This window comes from Perca flavescens, chromosome 17 (assembly GCF_004354835.1).
Source record: "Perca flavescens isolate YP-PL-M2 chromosome 17, PFLA_1.0, whole genome shotgun sequence".
NCBI classification, from domain to species: Eukaryota; Metazoa; Chordata; class Actinopteri; order Perciformes; family Percidae; genus Perca; species Perca flavescens.
The window spans coordinates 622,938-640,771 of record NC_041347.1 but is presented as its reverse complement, the minus strand read 5'-3'; the positions used below and the strand labels follow the sequence as shown (position 1 = coordinate 640,771).

Here is a 17,834-nt window from a genome sequence, read left to right as displayed (position 1 = left end):
AACAGTGATAGAGATCATGGAGAAGAAACGCAAAGGAGGTGCTGAGAAGCTGCGTGAGAAAAAAAAACGCTGCCAAATGTGTCAAATGGACAGACATGTTTTGGCCAGTAGCAGGACCTTCATCAGCTCCCGTGGCCGATGATAGTGGTGCTGGTGTCGGCTACAGTGACATGCACAGTGAGGAGGAGACTCAGGAGGAGAGGGACAGAGATGAGGGAGTGAGGCTACAACCGGCTGCGGTAAACACAACTCCCCTTAAAACACTTAACCCCTTGACAAAACTGAGTGGTGGACAAACTGTTGATGGTAACACTACAACAATAAAAGAAATAGGCATGCTATACTGTATCATTGCATTAGTTTGGCTACGTGCGCGGGTATCTGAGTCTTGACTGATCATTTTCTCACCGTTTTATTATTATTAGGTTATATTAGCCTACCTTTCATTCAACAAAGTAGCCTACATCTTAATAATAAGCAAAACACCACCTTAAGGTTCATCAAACCTTAAGCTTGTGCTTGTGCATTTGTGTCCTTAAAGTAGCCTAGATAAACGTTGCACATCATGCAAGCTTTCTTAATGAGAATTGTAGCTTTTCTATCTGCATTGGCAGACAAAAACTCTTGCTAGACCTCTTGAAATTAAAGCACAGGGCCTCTTCAGTCGTGAAATGATAATATATATATATATATATATATATATATATATATATATATATATTTTTTTTATGATTCATGAGGAGTATACAGTTTTATTATATTAATAAATGGCACTTTTTTGTATTTAATGTGTCAACTCTCAATGATTCTTGCTTACCCCTTACATGGCGTTAATAGTTTTAAGGAGTAGGAGTTGCTATACACATTCAGGGAAGAGCAAGGACGGGGGGTATTTGTGATCTTATGTGGTGTGCCGGTCTGGGCCAAAATGCCAGGGCCAATTTTTGGTCCCAGTCCGTCCCTTCTACTACCTATAACTCGGATCCTGCATCTAAATTCTAAAAAAAAATTCTAAAGGCGTGATGATTATGCAACAATATGTAGCCTACATGTTGTGCTGCTGTTTCATTATTGTTGTTAATAACAGTTTTATGTGCTGCTGTGCTTTTTAATTTTTATTTTATTCACAGTTTAGTGTATTGCACAGTGGTTTGTGTCTCAGTAATGATCAGTGGTGGAATGTAACTAAGTACATGTACTCTAGTACTGTATTTGAGTACAAATGTTGAGGTACTTGAGTCTTTTCTTTTCATGCCACTTTCTACTTCTACTCCGCTACATTTCAGAGAGAAATATTGTACTTTTTACTCCACTACATTGATCTGGTACAGTACATTCATCTGTTAAGTTACTAGTTACGTTAGTTACTCCACTACATTCATCTGTTACAGCTTTAGTTACTAGTTACTTTAGTTACTCCACTACATTAATCTACATTCATTTAGTTACTAGTTACTTTACACATTAAGATTTCTGCACACAAAACACATATAATTTATAAAATGTGATGTTTGATTCTAAACTAAACTAGCCAACAATATAACGGCTTACAAGTCAGCTGAGATGAATAGACCATTAAACACTAGTTGATTGACAGTACTGTTTGGTTTGTTTAAGAAATATGAGGATTTTTCGACATTCAGTACTTTCACTTTTAATATTTCAAGTACATTTTCCTGATGATACTTACATACTTTTACTTAAGTAACATTTTCAATGCAGGACAGTATGGTATTAGTACTTTTACTGAAGAAAAAGATCTGAATACTTCTTCCACCACTGGTAGTGATGTTGTGATTTTGCCTCAGTAAAACCAGGTGTTCTGCACTGCTGCAGATGCTGTAGCCTACCTGTTGGTTTATAAAGATAAAAGTGATTACCAGCTTGCTGTTGAACTGTGAATCCAGGGAATTCTGCTGCTTTACTGTTTAGTTACATTTTCATTGTAATTGTTTTGGTGCTGTGGTGGCAGAGGATAATATCTGGTATTCTTTCCACTTACATCTCTGTTGATGTTAGTTTTATGATGTAGTTTTCTCATTTTACCTATGTGGTGTGGTGGTAGTTGGTGTGTGTGTGTGTGTGTGTGTGTGTGTGTGTGTGTGTGTCTGTGTGTCAATATTATTATTTGCATGTGGATCATGTATGGCACTAAATACATTTTTCCAGTAAAGCACAATGATTGGGCCTAACACAAAGAGCAGCCTAGGGGCCCCTGACCACCTTAATCCGCCCCTGCATATCATTCACTACCAATATGATCGAGGCTCCATGAACACAGTCTGTAAAACTGTCAATAAAGTGTTATTTCCTAAAAAGTTTATTTTTTAAAGATTTAATATATCCCATAGTTTCGAAAAAGGTCATCATCTTCTCAACTTCCCATTAGTCAATTTTTTTTTTTCAAAAAAGGCCATAAAATAACTATTTTCTAAAACCAAATGATTTAGAAGTCCAATAAGTAAAAAAAAAAAATCCCTGCAGCAAACATGGGTACATCATGTTTGAACGCCCCAATATAGTGGAAAACGTTTAATGGTAAATTGGGACACCCATTGTTCAGAAGTCTAAAAATGTCCCAGACACTCCCTGCTACTACAGTATCCTCTGAGAAGACTGAAATGAGGTTGTGTTCAAAGTGTTTTGGGTTAACTGATGTCAGACCCAGACACACCAGCATGATGTGGTTTAAAATTAGTTTTTCTCACAATGTGCTATGCAGGTCTATCAGTCACCAAGTTTTATAGGCAATGGCTCGAGGAAGTAGTTGAGCTAAATTATGAGAATACCACAACAATCCCGGATTGTTCTGATTAGGTTACCATCTAAATGTCAATATTCCCTCCAGGCCTTGTAGGCCATTGTCTGTGTCTTAGGTGAAAGCTCTGGATGGATAGTGACAGTACTGAGGCAGACTCCCATTACATAAATGCAGAACTGTCTACTGTAAATCACATCAGGCCTCTGAGGGACTGCAACTAGGACAGCTGCCATAATGTCTAGCACTATCCTCAACACTTGTAGCCTTCCGAAAAACATTTGAAACATAAGGAAATGAGTTACTGTTTGTGAGGTTATAGTGGGAAATGAGTTACTGTTTGTGAGGTTATAGTGCACCAGAAAAGGCCAATCTTTTTTTGAAAGCACTGATGCTTTAAGGCATTTTTATTCATCTCTCAACTTTGTTCACCAAACTGAACCAACCGATAATTGATTAAAATTATTGACCTGTGAGTGTAAATATAAGATAAGATAGACTTTATTAATCCCGCACTGGAGAAATTCCTGTGCTACAGTACATACTATATACATACATACATATACACAGTTGATTCTATTTAGAGAAAGTAGTTTGGTAGTTTGGGAATATACTGTACGCTTATTTGATTTCTTGCTGAGAGTTAATCGAGAAGATCGATACCACTGTCTGTTAAATACCAAACTACAGACAGCAGCCAGTAAGCTTAGCTAAGCTTTAAGATTGGGAGCCGTGAGAAACTGCTAGTCTGGCTCTGTCCAAAATAACCGTAACATTTTTTTTTTTAATTGCCTACCTGCAACGCTCAAGCTTTCAAATTACATCTTGTTTGTTTACAATAATAATATGTACCAAAAAGGAAATGACAATTTGTGGTTCCACATGGTGACTTTCTGGAGTCCTTGTTGAAATCACTAGACTCAGACACTCAGACATTGTTCTGCACATAACCCTCCGTACAACCACTTCATTTTTTAGTTTGGTATAACGTACAGACTAAAGAAGCGATGCATAACGTGTTAATTAGGGGGCTTTAGAGATACTGCTAGGTGGATTTTGTTACCTTTGGACAAAGCCAGGCTCATTGAGTCGTACGAAGGGCTACCAGTTTGATACACTCTTCTGAAATAACAAATGTGCTCAGTCTGCTTTTAGTTATATATGATTATTAATGATTAATGATACTTATTTATGTGAAGACACTGATCATGTTAATGATTTCTCACAATAATTATCAACAATGACTTAACAAGGTGGGAAACAGATAATATCAATATTCAATTTTCATTTTTAGAACAGGCCTGAGGGCTACTCATGTGGTCCTTGGGGGCTACCTGGTGCCCGCGGGCACCGTGTTGGTGACCCCTGCCCTACAGGTTGTCTCATTGGAACTACAACTCGCGTCTGGTAGCGCGACTTGTAGTTCCAGTGAGACAACCTGTAGGGCTAAAAGTTACATAGTGTTGCTTTAAGAGATTATTGTCCTGCTTTTAGGCTCACCTGGTAGCCTTTATTAAATTATATTTGTTAATTTATATATGTTGTATTGTTTTGTTTATTTGTATTATATTTCTTATCTATCTCATTTGTCATTTTGTACAGAACAATTCAATCCATCAGTATATAGAACAAATTAAAGGAATTTGAACACAACAACTGTTCACATTAAAACCATATTTGCGACTTAAAGCAAATGGTTCAAATAATAACTATACCATGGTCAACTTTGAATAACAAAATGATATCAGTAAGATAATAATACAAAGGTTTGAGATTCAACTTAACATCATTAATACTGTTTTACGGTTATACTGACAAAAGTATCTGTGAAGTGATCCATATATCAGTGAACGAACCATCCTTCTTTGTATCCAAATGAAGACTTTATGCTTTAATCATATAAAAAGAATTGACCATGAAACAAAGATCAAAAATATCAAAACATATATCAAGAAATCTGGGTCACGGTCACATGAAATGGATTAATGATAACTTTCGAACTATGAACTAAAAGAAGAGCCAATAATAGAAAAAAGACGTAAAAAAAAAGGAGAGAATACACAAATACAATAACAGAGATTTGCACTCACCGCATATTTCCCCGTCTCTTGGTGGTCCTTGAGTCTTTCGTGGGGAAGAAATAATGATAATAATAAATGGATAAGCAGCCTCTTCAGCTTATTTCTCCACCTTTCTTGATTCCTCCACCCCTGGGACTCGCAACAATGGCCCATAACACCATACCATGCACTGCCCTGACATCTTAAACCTCTGGGAAGGGGAACACCCATATTCCTCAGCTTGTGTGTCAGCTCTCGCACAATAAGTGGACCAGTCCCCTGAGGTGTATGTCCTCCTCACTGTAAGAAGACAGGACATCAAAATGACTTTCAGTCCCCTGTTCATCAGGGATTTGTGATATTTTACGGTTTGATTTTTTCTGTATTTGTTGGAGATATCAGTTTGTATAAAAGACGTGTGTTAAAACCATGCGGATCATATGTATATTAGTATAATAACTTGAGAGTTTAATCAAACCATTTACACGTCATACCACTTTTTTCATGCGTGAGCCACCAAACTGTTACAAGCTGCATATCTTTCCTTCTGGAGTAACCTATTTGGTAAAACATAATCATTATCATCAGACAATTATGTTACATCAGACAATCCTACGAATGTGAAATGAATTGACGAGTACATTCTTTCTTAGCTGTATTTGTTCAGTATGGTACATCCCATTCATATGGCTGAATGTAAGATCAAACCAAAATGTCTTTTCTTAAACATTTGATCCAGTTCTGCTATTATTCCCAGGCAAATTCTACTATGTAGTTTAAGATTTCATGAGATCTTTTCAGGCGGTGACACTGTGGACCTGCCATTCAGCAATAATGTCATTTATTGTATACAATATACGTATGACAAACAGAGTCATAAATCCTTGGCAGCAGCTACTGCAGCGATAAGACAAAAGGCAAAGCTGGTCTATGAGCTCCGTCCACAGGTGGGAAGAGACTGGTTTTATGGCCCGTTGTAAAGATGGAAGTATCTGATCACTTGGGCCTGTACAATTGTGTACCCTTGTGACACTTGACATTTATGTTATACTAGTGATGGCCTGGGTTGTTATAGTGCAGTATCAGTCTATAGCTGGTACAAACACATTTCGATTCTGCACTGTTCCGTGTTGACCATGAACCCTCTTGTGTATTACACTCTCCCAGTAAAGCTTCTCTCTGGCAGATGAAAAGAACACGTTGGCAACACAAAGGGTCATTTTGTTTCTGGCTTCTCCTACTCCCCATCAGTAGAGTTAGTAGTGACAAGGACCGTGCAAAATTGAGATAAAATTTTCACGAGACCAACAGCCATGCTGGTGGCTCTGCAGTCTCGCAATGCCAGAACCTCCTCCACAGCGCCGCGAAGGAGGGTCTGGCTAATCCACACAGCGCTCCGGGACAGGAAAGAAACATGCTCTGGTTTATTGGCATTTCTTTAAACCAATCACAATCGTCATGGGCGGCGCTAAGCACCACGCAGAGCCACGGTGCCGCTGTAAAATAGCCTCGGGAAGGAACTTGTTTTGGTGGAACATGTGTACGTTCAAAAGTAGTTTTAGTCGTGCAACAGAAAACTCAGATTGGACAGATAGTCTAGCTAGCTGTCTGGATTTACCCTGCAGAGATCTGAGGAGCAGTTAAACATAGTCCTCATAAATCCACCAGAGTTTAAAATTCCAACACAAAGAAAGCGGAAGGTACCGGCCATCCGGCCAAAAAGAGTGACATCCGGCGGAATTTCCAGCGGCACCGGAGCAAGCCCGAAAGTGGAAGGTCGTGGATATAGACTAGTGGCTCTGTGAGTCTATTCTTTGGTACAGCAGGGCTTTGCTAACATGCTCACAAGTAAGTAAGTAAGTCAACTTAATTCATAAAGCACCTTTCAAAACCAGGGTTACAAGGGGCAACGTTAAGTAAAACACACAGTTAAAATGGAAGGTAACACTATAAAAAGCAAACGGAAATGTAATGATGATAATAAAAACAACAAAATAAAAGGCACACAGAGGTTAAGGACTCAAACAACAGAAACCGCCCAGGAGGAACAGCACACTTCAAAAGACTAAGTGCACAAGGACAATGCTAACCTGATGTTGTTTAGCAGGCATAAAGTTTACCATGTTCATCATCTTAATTTAGAATGTTAACATGCTAACATTTGATAATTAGCACTAAATACAAAATATAGCACGAGGCTGTTGGGAATGTCAATAGTTTTGCAGGTAAGCTATTTAGTCATAGGGAGTAATAACTAGAAAGTTGACCTGATGATGGCAATCCATCCAGTAGTTGTCGAGACATTTTCCTTAAAACCTCAGCGCTATACGCTAGAGAGAAGGTCAGGGGATCACCAAAGTTTTAAGATTCATTCTCTGGCAACATGCATGGCAATCTAGAAACTAAATCATTACATTGCCATTTAAAAAATAAATCCAAAATGGCTGCCACACTGACAACATGGAAAATGACATTCTGTTTTCTGATTAGTTCCCAAAATTTGCCTATACGTTTACACATCCCCACAAAATCTGAACAAATGTGCAGTGCAGACTGATGCTTCCTGTCTATATTAATATTTGGTTGGTACGTGAGGTGCAGAAAGATCAGCTTTTGCAATAGGCGTACTGTATGTCTTAATAACTTACAGACCTCTCTCACGGCATACATTTTGACTTGTTGTCACACCAGTTGTTGCAACCAGTATCACTCGCAATGGCTGTTTTTATAACGGTTACATTTCATTTAAAGCAGAGGAGTAGAAAATTACTCAAACAAGTGTTTAAGAATGGTTCACTAAAAACCTTGGAGCAGCTAACAGACCTTTGTCATTGCAGACTTCAGCTGTGTTTTGGAAAAGTGACAAAATCAAATATACTCTATACTCAAACTGCCAAAACACAACTAGGAGGAATTGTGTAAAGCGTATCCTAATTTACAGTAATAGTATACAGTGTGTGTTTGGGACAGAGCAACAACTTTAGAACAACAGGTTTCACTGTTCACATTAGCAAAGGCTGCACTGCAGAAAGGGAGCAGACACACTACCAAGGCTCTGGCTCACCGGCAACACGGCAATCATTAAAGTTATTGGTTACACCTAGGGTTTCTCCTTAGCTAAAAGCCTGCAAATACAAAATAGTACACACACATTGAATTATGGCATTATTACAATATGACATACCACATTCCTACCTCCCACACCTGACTCGAAATACACAATACATGCTATTGTGATCGTGTTTAAATTATATACAAACTCAATATTTTAATGAACTTTAATCTGTCAAGATCTACAATAGTTAGTATTATATTTCCAGTCTGTGTACAATATTGAAGATTTGGGACATGCTTTGTGATAGACTTCAGTATCTTTAAAGGAGTTGTTTCACAATTTGGGAAATATATACCCGTGTACTTTGTTGCTGAGAGTTGGATAAGAAGATTGATATCTATCTGGTCAGTATCATGTTACATGCACCAGCCCGGTTAGCTTAAAACATCAAACCTTGGGCGCCTGGGTACCTCACCTGGTAGAGCGTGCGCCCATATATAGAGGTTTACGCCTCAACGCAGCGGCCCGGGTTCGACTCCGAGCTGCGGCCCTTTGCTGCATGTCATTCCCCTTCTCTCTCCCCTTCCGTGTCTTCAGCTGTCCTATATAAATAAAGGCCTAAAATGCTCAAAGAATAATCTTTAAAAAATATCGAGCCTGGCTCCGTTTGAACCACGTGGTGGAAAATCCACCTAGTAATTCTACAGCTCACTAATTAACGTGTTATCTCTTGTTTGTTCAATCTGCGGGGAAAAAACAAAGTTAGAGTAAAAATGTGGTTTTCCAGGGGGTTATGTCTACACTGTTTACTGTTACTCTCTGCTCCTCACCACGGGGCTTCTCAGGTGCTGCGAGCAAATCACTCCGCCCAAGTAGCAGTGCTTCGCCTTTCTGAGAATATAGTTCCCAGTATGTATACGGTTAGAAGATGGCTGTGTCTCATGTGACCTTGTTATTTGTACACGCTGTGACTATACAAATCACAAAATGTAAATAGGGAATTGTTGGCATTATTCAATCACTTATTGGGAGCAGTAGGCTAGTTGGAGCCAGTTACCTCCAGGATCTGTGCTAAGCTAGGCTAACGGTGGGGGTGTCAGACAGAGTTACGACACGCACAGAGATGAGAAGGGTATGTATGGACTTATCTAACTCTGGGGGATACGGTGAATAAGATAAAGTCCCAATATTACTTCAAACCTCCAATATTGACTGTTGATTTGTGTCTATCCTACTGTCTACTTTATTCCCTTATACAGTAATGCCCATATTTAATGCTGTTTTTTTATTTGTTATTTTATCCTTCCTTTTTATGTTACTATGTCTACATTATTCTCTTATATTGTCCATGTTTAATGCTGGTCTCTAGACTTTATCCTTGCACTATTGGACTCACTTACACTACCACCATGACACCCACTCTCATATAGCACCTTACCATGCATACTGAATCACAGGGTCGGTCCCCTGCCCTGTCACTGCAAGCGTCTCATGCTTATACATCCCTTAGTACATTAATGTGGATTTTTTATTTAGTATCTTTTCTTTTATTGTCTTAATTATTCATGTGGATTTGTCATTTTATCATCCTGTTTATGATGTATGTATTTAAGCTACTGGGACCTTAAATTTCCCGTTGGTGATCAATAAAGTATCTATCTATCTATCTATCTATCTATCTATCTATCTATCCATCCATCCATCCATCCCGGAAGTGGAACGTCGAGGATATAGACTACGCACAGGACTACTTCTATCTGATGTCTCTGCTGGTTGCATGGCAACCTCATGGTTAAGACAAAAACTCCAAGAATAACAGAAAGCTGTCAGAATCTTGAGAAGCTATTGAAATGTGGTGTAGTAACTGCCTGTTTCATAACTGTGCCCCGTAGATGGGGTTACACAATTCATTAAAAATAGATCATTAAAGACTAGGCTATAACAATATAAAAGACATGTCAATGTCAATAAATGAGAATAATTTGTCTAATAATCTGGGCCTCTCACGTGTAGATAGTGAATCAGACATTCCCTACTACAGTAGCTCTTCTTTCTTTTTTTAATCTGCACCTCAAAAGGCTCACACATGCGTACAAGAGCGCAGCACTATCCGCCTTTCCTCAGTTGCCACTCAAGGAAATATTTCTCCCATACATCATCTCTGTGAGACCTGAGGATTTGACTCACCCGTGTCATCCAACGGAGTGTGAGTCACGGCACCCGGTTTCTGTCAGGTAAGATACCTGCTCGACAGCTGATGATGTCATCACGTCACACAGTGTCTCTCTGTTTATGATAAACAGAATATATACAGAGAGTGTAGAGAGAATAATTTGCTTAAACGCTGTGCATTTTGTCCACATATCGGGGATATTTTAGGTCTATGATATAAAAAAAAACAAATGAACAGGAACACACAAATGAACAGGAACACACAACTCTGGAAACCGCTGAATGGTATTGACATTTCAATAGCTACTAAAGTGACGTATATTATCCTACAGGCATATTAGAATGATACAATAAAGACATTTACGTATAAAAAGCCACTGTAAACTGTGACGATTAACATCCTGCAGAAATATAATAGCAACTCTCTGAGTGTAAAGGTCACTACTACATACAAAAAAGACCATCATTTATACTTGAAACTGTATGGTTTGTTTTCAATATGGTCTATTTGACCCTTTTTTTTTTAGCTAGAAGTATCACAGATAATGAAGGAAATCTTGGTTTATTGACAAGCTGAAAGAATAGGTGTATGTCAACAGAGAGAGAGAGGGAGAGAGAGAGGGAGGGAGAGAGAGCAAATATGGTCATACCGGAAAAAAGGTGCGTTTGACCAGCCCCCTCTCCCACCCCCCCCCCTTTCCATCGACCATACAAATTGGAGTGACGTCAATAGACTACTTGTCTTATAAAGGTACTTGATTAGAGCTCTGTGTCAGTTGGACAACGATCTCTCAGCTCTGCGACGTCACTTCAGTGCTGCTTTTACCTTCGTTTGCGCAAGCTCGTTGAGTCTCTCTCTCCGAACAGGTTGGACTACTAGACACACCTGCGGGGAGAAGAAGGAAGCCTTGTACAGCCTACACCGGGACGCCATTCTTCACTCCATCTTTGACCTCTGTGGACGACGGACGGTAGAAAGCCGACGAGGGAAACCTTTTTTTGTTGTTGTTGTTCTCCGTTAATTCGTTCAAGCTTTAATCACTCTCATCATGGGCATTTGGATTGCTCTTGTTCTCGTTGCCTTCGCGGCGGGAGCCTCAGCTCAAGGCTGTAAGTAGATGGATTATTTTTTTTTTTTTTGTTAAACTTTATTAGTCTTAATGCGTCACAACGCAGTTTGGCCTGACCTGTCGCTTAATTTGGGACTTAATTGTGATATTTGTATTTAAAGTGGGCCTACGTTTTCTCAGTACTCGGATAGCTTTAGTTGGTAGACTAAGGAAACCAGAATAATAGGTTAAAATGATACTTTTTTTTTTATGTGGTGTGTTTTAAGAGGTTGACTTCTTCTAAACCCCTGTTCTTATCTTAAAGTGTAGCCTAACGTCTGCTCGTATTTAGTGACTTTGTTGGCGACAACTGATGTGGGGAAAAAAACCGGGATTAAAAAGCTGTTATTAGATATCAAACGCAGATAGTTTGGTTGTCTGAGTGGGGGTTGGGAGGTTTCCTACTGCCCTGGGGACTAGTCTGTTTGGAGAAACCAACGCCCAGGTGTTCAATAAACCTGCTAGTCTACCTGCGCGCCCCTTCCATATAGGGCTGTATCACAATAAAAACCTGTATGAATTAGTCTTACACCACGCGTATGATGGCCTACATTTTGCGGAGATTTGGGGTTCTTTATGATTAATTGACGCAGAGGTCCGGGGTTCGAATCCGACCTGTGACTATTCCCCCCCCCCTCTTCTCTCCCCTTTCTCACCTAGCTGTCCTATCAAATAAGGGCAGAAAAGCCCCAAAAAATCTAGTGGCATAACTTTCCAGTTACTTAAAGTTGTTGAATTGTTTCAGCCCGAATGACAAATCCTTGTGTATCTCTTTCTAGGTCAGTGTAACACGATGAAGTGGGCAACCTGTGACCATACACCATGTGTGTGTACCGTTTTTATTGGCGAGAACGTGAAACAACCGCTGAACTGCTCCACATGTAAGTAAAACATGTAAGCTGTGATCCAGCCTGTACATTTCCTTCCTTTTTTGCAGGTGTGTTTTTGTTCTCTCCTGCTCACATGTGCATCCCTTTTTGTTTCACCTCCAGTGATCCCTAAGTGCTTCCTGATGAAGGCTGAGATGTACAGAGCTAAAAAGGGTCAGTCCACCCGTACGGGAGGAAAGCCAGTGGAGTCTGCCTTTGTGGACAACGATGGCATCTATGACCCAGACTGTGAAAGCAATGGCAACTTCAAGGCCAAGCAGTGCAACAACACAGAGGAGTGCTGGTGTGTCAACAGTGCCGGTGTTCGTCGAACTGACAAGGGAGACAAGAATATAAAGTGTGACAAGCTGGTGGAGACTCAGTAAGTTATTTCACCCCCAGCTAGCTAGATGGAATAGTTTCAAGGTTCAACTCTTAACCGTTCGTCATTTTATTTTTCTCCAGCTGGGTTCGTCTTCAGCTGACTCACAAACCTGTGACAACTCCATTGAATGCCAGTGGTTTGAAGGCGTAAGTATACTTTCACATGTATAATTTTTGTGTGTGTGTTTAAATGACTCAAAGAACCCAATTGTTAACATTAGTTTCAGTATTTCACAATTGTAATTTCTTGCCTTAATACAGCGCAATTGCAGATGCCATTCAAACACGTTATGGCAACTTTGACAAGAGCATGGTGCAGAATGTCGAGGTGAGGGTTTTTTTTTTTTTTTTTTTTTAATTCATTTTATTAATTTTCATTCCTACTTAAAATATTGTCCGAGCATTACAGAAAAACCAGACTAACGAAGTGTCATCCTGCAGTATGACGCTGATGCTCGCATGATTGTGGTGGATGTGAAGAAGCCAGTAGGAAACCGCCAACATGACCTGGCCAACATGGCCTACTACATGGAGAAAGATGTATGTTGATGGATTATTAATAAAAAAAATTTAAAATATATCCTATACAGTATATGAGGCTTAAAGAGGCCTAGTGACTAACATTGCCATTTTCTTCCCCTCCTGCAGGTGAAGGTGCTGCCTTTGTTCCAGAATCAGGAGAAGTTTATGCCAGCTCTGGGCGGCCAGAACGTGGAGATGGAGAACATCCTGGTGTACTACGTGGACGAGGAGCCCCCGACGTTCACCATGAAGAACCTGTCTGGGGGCATCATCGCCGTCATCGTGGTGGTGATCCTGGCTGTGGTTGCTGGCCTGCTGGTCCTGGTGAGTGAAATCTCCTTTTTATCATGGATCTGTTTTTATTTTTTTAACCACTGACTTTCTTCAACATGTCAGTCTTATCGTTCTGAATCCTAATTTTTCTTTTGTGTCTGTGCGTAGTTCTTCGCCCAAAGGCGACAGAAACGGATGTACAAACAAGCCCAGGTAAGATTAAATTCTTGTAATTGCCATTTTTCAGTAACTCTGTGTAAAGTGTTCTTTTTGCACCTATGTTTCAACACCCTATTTTTATCTGCTCCTTTTTTTTTTTTTTTTTTTTTTTTTTTTTTTTTTTTTTTTTTTTTTCATTTTAGACAAGCGAGATGGCGACCATGTCTTAAAAGAATATCTTCATCGCAGCAGGAGTCTATGAAGAGTAACCTTGTACATCACCTTTTTGGAGTAACTTTTCTGCAGTGGGAGTGTGCCATTTACAATTTTTATTTGAGGAATACAGATCATAAAGGAACAATGAACTTGCTTCATGTTGGCACTACTGGCACCGCCATTATTTATAAATTACAAAGTCTTAAGACCTCGTCCAATCTCTATATGCCATTTTAAAAAAGAAAACTAAACTGCTTTTTACAATATGCTTGGCACATGCCACATTTTAATGTTAGAACTTGAGTGTTTTAAATTCCACATCATAGCTTGTACAGTTTCTTATGTACTGTGTTTGGGTGTTATTTTTTTTTTCTTTTTTTTTTAAATAAAATGTTTTTTTAAAAGACTCTTGGATGTTGTGCAGTGTGTTTTCAATGTAAGTTTGTCTGAGAGACTTTTGGGGCGCAGTGGGAAAAGTACAGCAGATCATATGGGGGAAGGAAACAAGTTAGAGGAAGCTGCTGTGGGTGCAATTTAGCTTGTCGTGTGTGTGTGTGTGTGTGTGTGTATATATATGTATATGTATATATGTATGTATATATATATATATATATGTATGTATGCGCTGATACACACAAACATTTGGTGTTAAGATAAGTTTCAGTATATGGATATATTCCGCAGAAACTTTTAACCTCCCTTTGTCTCCCATAAGCCACCCACATAATGGGCCTTTTGTTTACATGGGACAGGTTTCCCTACTCGGATGACATTTTTGAATGGGTGTGGCAGGCCTGTTTCTGAATGTGTCCCAGTTTCTTTTGAAGGTAACTTTTTAAATTTTGGCTTTTCATGGTTCACACCTGGAAAATACACCTGTAGATTTCTTAAACTACGTGAATGTAGTAAGAAAGATGTTGGGTTTGAGCTCGGACCTGTGGCATGTGAGTGGTTTCAGTATCCGCGATACTGATTGGCAGAGACTACCTTGCGGTTAGTGTAGAGGGAGGTGGTTGTGGTTTCTCTGTAACCCTTTTTGTACCGAATTCAACCGGTTAGTCAGGTTCTGGCTCACTCGTAAACAAAAACTCATGCGGTGTCTTTGCACACAAAAAATTACTGAGTTTAATAAAGGGACTTAAGCTAGACTACAGCAACCGGCAGACATCTTAACTGAGCAGAGATTGTGAGGTGGGAAGTTGTTGCACAGGTTGCGTTTCAATGAAGAAATTCAGGTAAACCTATGGAGGTTAAAGAAAACAACCAAAAGATTGTGACAACGCCTCAGTGTTTTGTGTGAGAGTGCTCCAGCTGAAGGCAGCACTTTAGGACGCAGTTTCTGTTAGACTTGTGTCACAGTTAAGTCTTCCTTAAAACCACAAAGTCAACATAACAAAAAGAAGTTGCAAACTTTGAAAGCAAATATCTGCAATACACTGGACTTCCTCTGTTTGATTCTAATCAATTTCTCCATTTTCAACAATGCCAACAGAGTACCAGCATTGATCCTTTGTCTTTTATGTCTTGCCTCACCCAGTTTTTCTCCCATGTAAGCCCTCCCCCCTCCCTTTTGCTCCATAGCAACGCAAGGACAAAAGCATGTCTCTAACTAGTTCAGACAGGTTGGGTATCATATATCCTCCCCCACCCCCACCACTCCTCGCTCTCTTCTCTGTGAAAGACTACGGGAATGAGGTGTGCCACTTTCCGTCAGGCACCTGTTGCAGGTATCAGCGCGTCAGTTCACCTTCGCACCAATGAGGAGGCCGGACAGCACGTTCTGTGGGAAGAGAAATGGCAGGAAGTAGGAAAGAGTGTCTGCCTGTTTTGGTTTCTATGGTACTGGACGTAGATTGTTTGTATGAAAGATGATTGTATACGCTCAGTGAAACAAGTAGTTTGCCGTTTTAGTTTATTCAAGCATGAGAAATGCACAATAATTCCAAGGATGATTATTTTATATGACAAATAAATAGAATACCTTGACAATACTCACAGGCTTCAGATAATACTGGGAGGGGAAAATCAGCTTTTTACCTTACCTTGGCTTTGTACCATACATTAAAAACAACAAAAAAAGGTTCTGATTTCCAGTTCGTCTTTTGGATTAGAGAAGAGGAAGATCGCTTCTTTGAGATACCATCATATTCTGTGTCACGCTAGGTGACAGAACAGAGAAACACCATTTCTCTGTAACAGGGGGCAACCGCAACATATTTTCGCCATCATGTTATCTCTTCCTCAAAAATACAGCTGTGTTACTTCTCTAAATGACGTCATGTCAAATACTGAGCGGAGGCATCTCGCCCGATTTCAGTTGTGCACTCCACCAGGAAGGCTTAAAGTATTTGTGCATGATTACAGTTTCACCGCTCTCCTGGCTACTCAGTAACTAAGAGCACACAGGGTCCAAACTGGAGTCCTCTTCTAAACTAGAAACCTTTCCCCACGCAACCGACTCACCCACTCTACTTACTTACCAATCACATCTGTTGCATTGCAAATACACACACACACACACACACACACACACACACACACACACACACACACACACAACATTTTTCTTCAGCTGCAGTCTTGCCCTATGCTTTCATCATTTTTGTTTAGTATCCTTCATTATACAACGATATCCAACACTGTAAGGGTTTTAATTCCTGGTAGAGTTTTTGGGCCTTACGGGAGGACAGAAAAAAAAGATACAAAAATACCCTCCTTAACAAGGTGGCATTGCCTTTTCTAAATTGTGCATTCTTTTTTTTTAACCCTTGTCTTGTCCTCTGTCTGTTTTTTTTATTTAACCTTTATATAACCAGGTTAGTCTCATTGAGATATAAAATCTCTTTTTCAAGAGACCTGGCCAAAATAGCAGAACAAGTTTGTTACATATAAAAACTATTTACAATCACAAAACAAACACAAAAGAGGCAAAGGCATAAAGTATAAATTATCAACCTATTATGTGTTAATCTTCTCAGCCAACTTCATTCCAACTAACTACCTACCACTATAGTTTTACACTTATTTATGGAAAATGAACTGGTTTTGTCATTTTCTTCAACGCTTTTTTGAATTCATGGTCAATAAACCTCATTTATATTAAATTATACCTAATTTCTGATTTAAAAAACCCGGATATTATGAATTATTTTGAGTAATAGTTACGATCAGAAGAACATATGTTGATGCATAATCACAGCCTGTTTTGTGTATGGAACCAGCGGTGGTATTTTTTGGGCAATTTGGTTGAAAGAAACACGAGGGTTAAGACAGGAACACAAAAGTTGACTTCAAAGAACACCTTTAAAAAAAAAAGATAATGCACCACACAGCACGGATGGATTATTTGAGACTTTAAAACGCTAGCTCAGTCTGTCAATAAATAGTGTTGACTTCTCTTTAGAGGCTGGCATAAAACAAAGGCGACACATTCATCAGGTAGACCAATATATGTCAAATATGCAGAATGTTACGCAAAGCCTCTTAGGACACCTGTGTACCACCTCACTGCTCCAGTTCCATTATGTTCTCTGAGGAATGCGCTAGTAGGTCACCTTTCAGGAGTTCAAATGCTTAAAATGAAAGGACACAACTCCTAGAACTCCCGTATGATCATAGCGGTAAACTGCTGCCACCTCGGCTCGTCTGTGATATCAAATTATACCAAACAGATATAAAAACGAGTCCAAACTTAAGTGGATGGAGCAACCATGGTTTAGGGAAGACAATACTTGTCACTTCCAGTAGGCAGAGAGGTGACCATTCCCCACACAAGAAAGGAATCTGGCCCAAAGAGACACATCTACAGGATCACACTGATAAGAAGGAAGAGCTGTGTGCCAATGGAATTCAGGCCTTGGGCAGCTGTGAATAAATCCTTCATTTTCAAATTCAAACAAGGTAAAAAAATAAATAAAAAAAAGGCAGCTCAGCGAAGTGAATGTTCCTCAGAGAGATCGGGGATGGGACAGGTTTGCGCCATCACAGCAGCGTGGGGGTCTTGCTGGGGCGTCCCAGTGCCGGTGGGGACTTGCTCCTCAGATCTCTGCTCTTCAGACTGATGGGCTGGGCCACCATCAGAGCGGGGGCAGACAGGTGGTGGGCGGCGGCCTTCTGCTGATGGCTGCTGTTGATGTAACTGGAGACGAGGAGGGTGATCTCCCTTATCTGTCGACCGAAACAAAAACAAAAATGGACGTCATCGTTTGTGCATGTTGTCTACACGGACTGGAAATACACTCAATAATCCTATTAATA

General features: G+C 39.7%; 3 protein-coding genes across 3 annotated transcripts in view; 1 reads left to right on the top strand and 2 right to left on the bottom strand.

Moving 5' to 3' along the window:
* Positions 1-3,843, bottom strand: part of si:ch73-105b23.6 (fibrillin-3) — a 31,070-nt gene extending 27,227 nt beyond the window's left edge. Inside the window, exon 1 of the mRNA XM_028604128.1 lies at positions 3,822-3,843. Coding sequence (XP_028459929.1) covers positions 3,822-3,843 — 22 coding nt within the window. The remainder of the gene's footprint in view (positions 1-3,821) is intronic.
* Positions 3,844-10,799: 6,956 nt separating this feature from the next.
* On the top strand, positions 10,800-13,715 carry epcam (epithelial cell adhesion molecule). The gene is made up of 9 exons (XM_028603706.1): positions 10,800-11,155; positions 11,934-12,035; positions 12,147-12,405; positions 12,489-12,554; positions 12,669-12,735; positions 12,849-12,947; positions 13,056-13,253; positions 13,371-13,415; positions 13,565-13,715. Exons 1-9 carry the CDS (start codon positions 11,095-11,097, stop codon positions 13,589-13,591), a joined length of 924 nt encoding a protein of 307 aa, XP_028459507.1. The 5' UTR covers positions 10,800-11,094; the 3' UTR covers positions 13,592-13,715.
* A 2,978-nt stretch (positions 13,716-16,693) lies between these two features.
* plekhh2 (pleckstrin homology domain containing, family H (with MyTH4 domain) member 2) overlaps positions 16,694-17,834 on the bottom strand; it is a 57,032-nt gene continuing 55,891 nt past the window's right edge. The window contains exon 31 of the mRNA XM_028604127.1: positions 16,694-17,744. Coding sequence (XP_028459928.1) covers positions 17,559-17,744 — 186 coding nt within the window. The 3' untranslated portion in view covers positions 16,694-17,558. The remainder of the gene's footprint in view (positions 17,745-17,834) is intronic.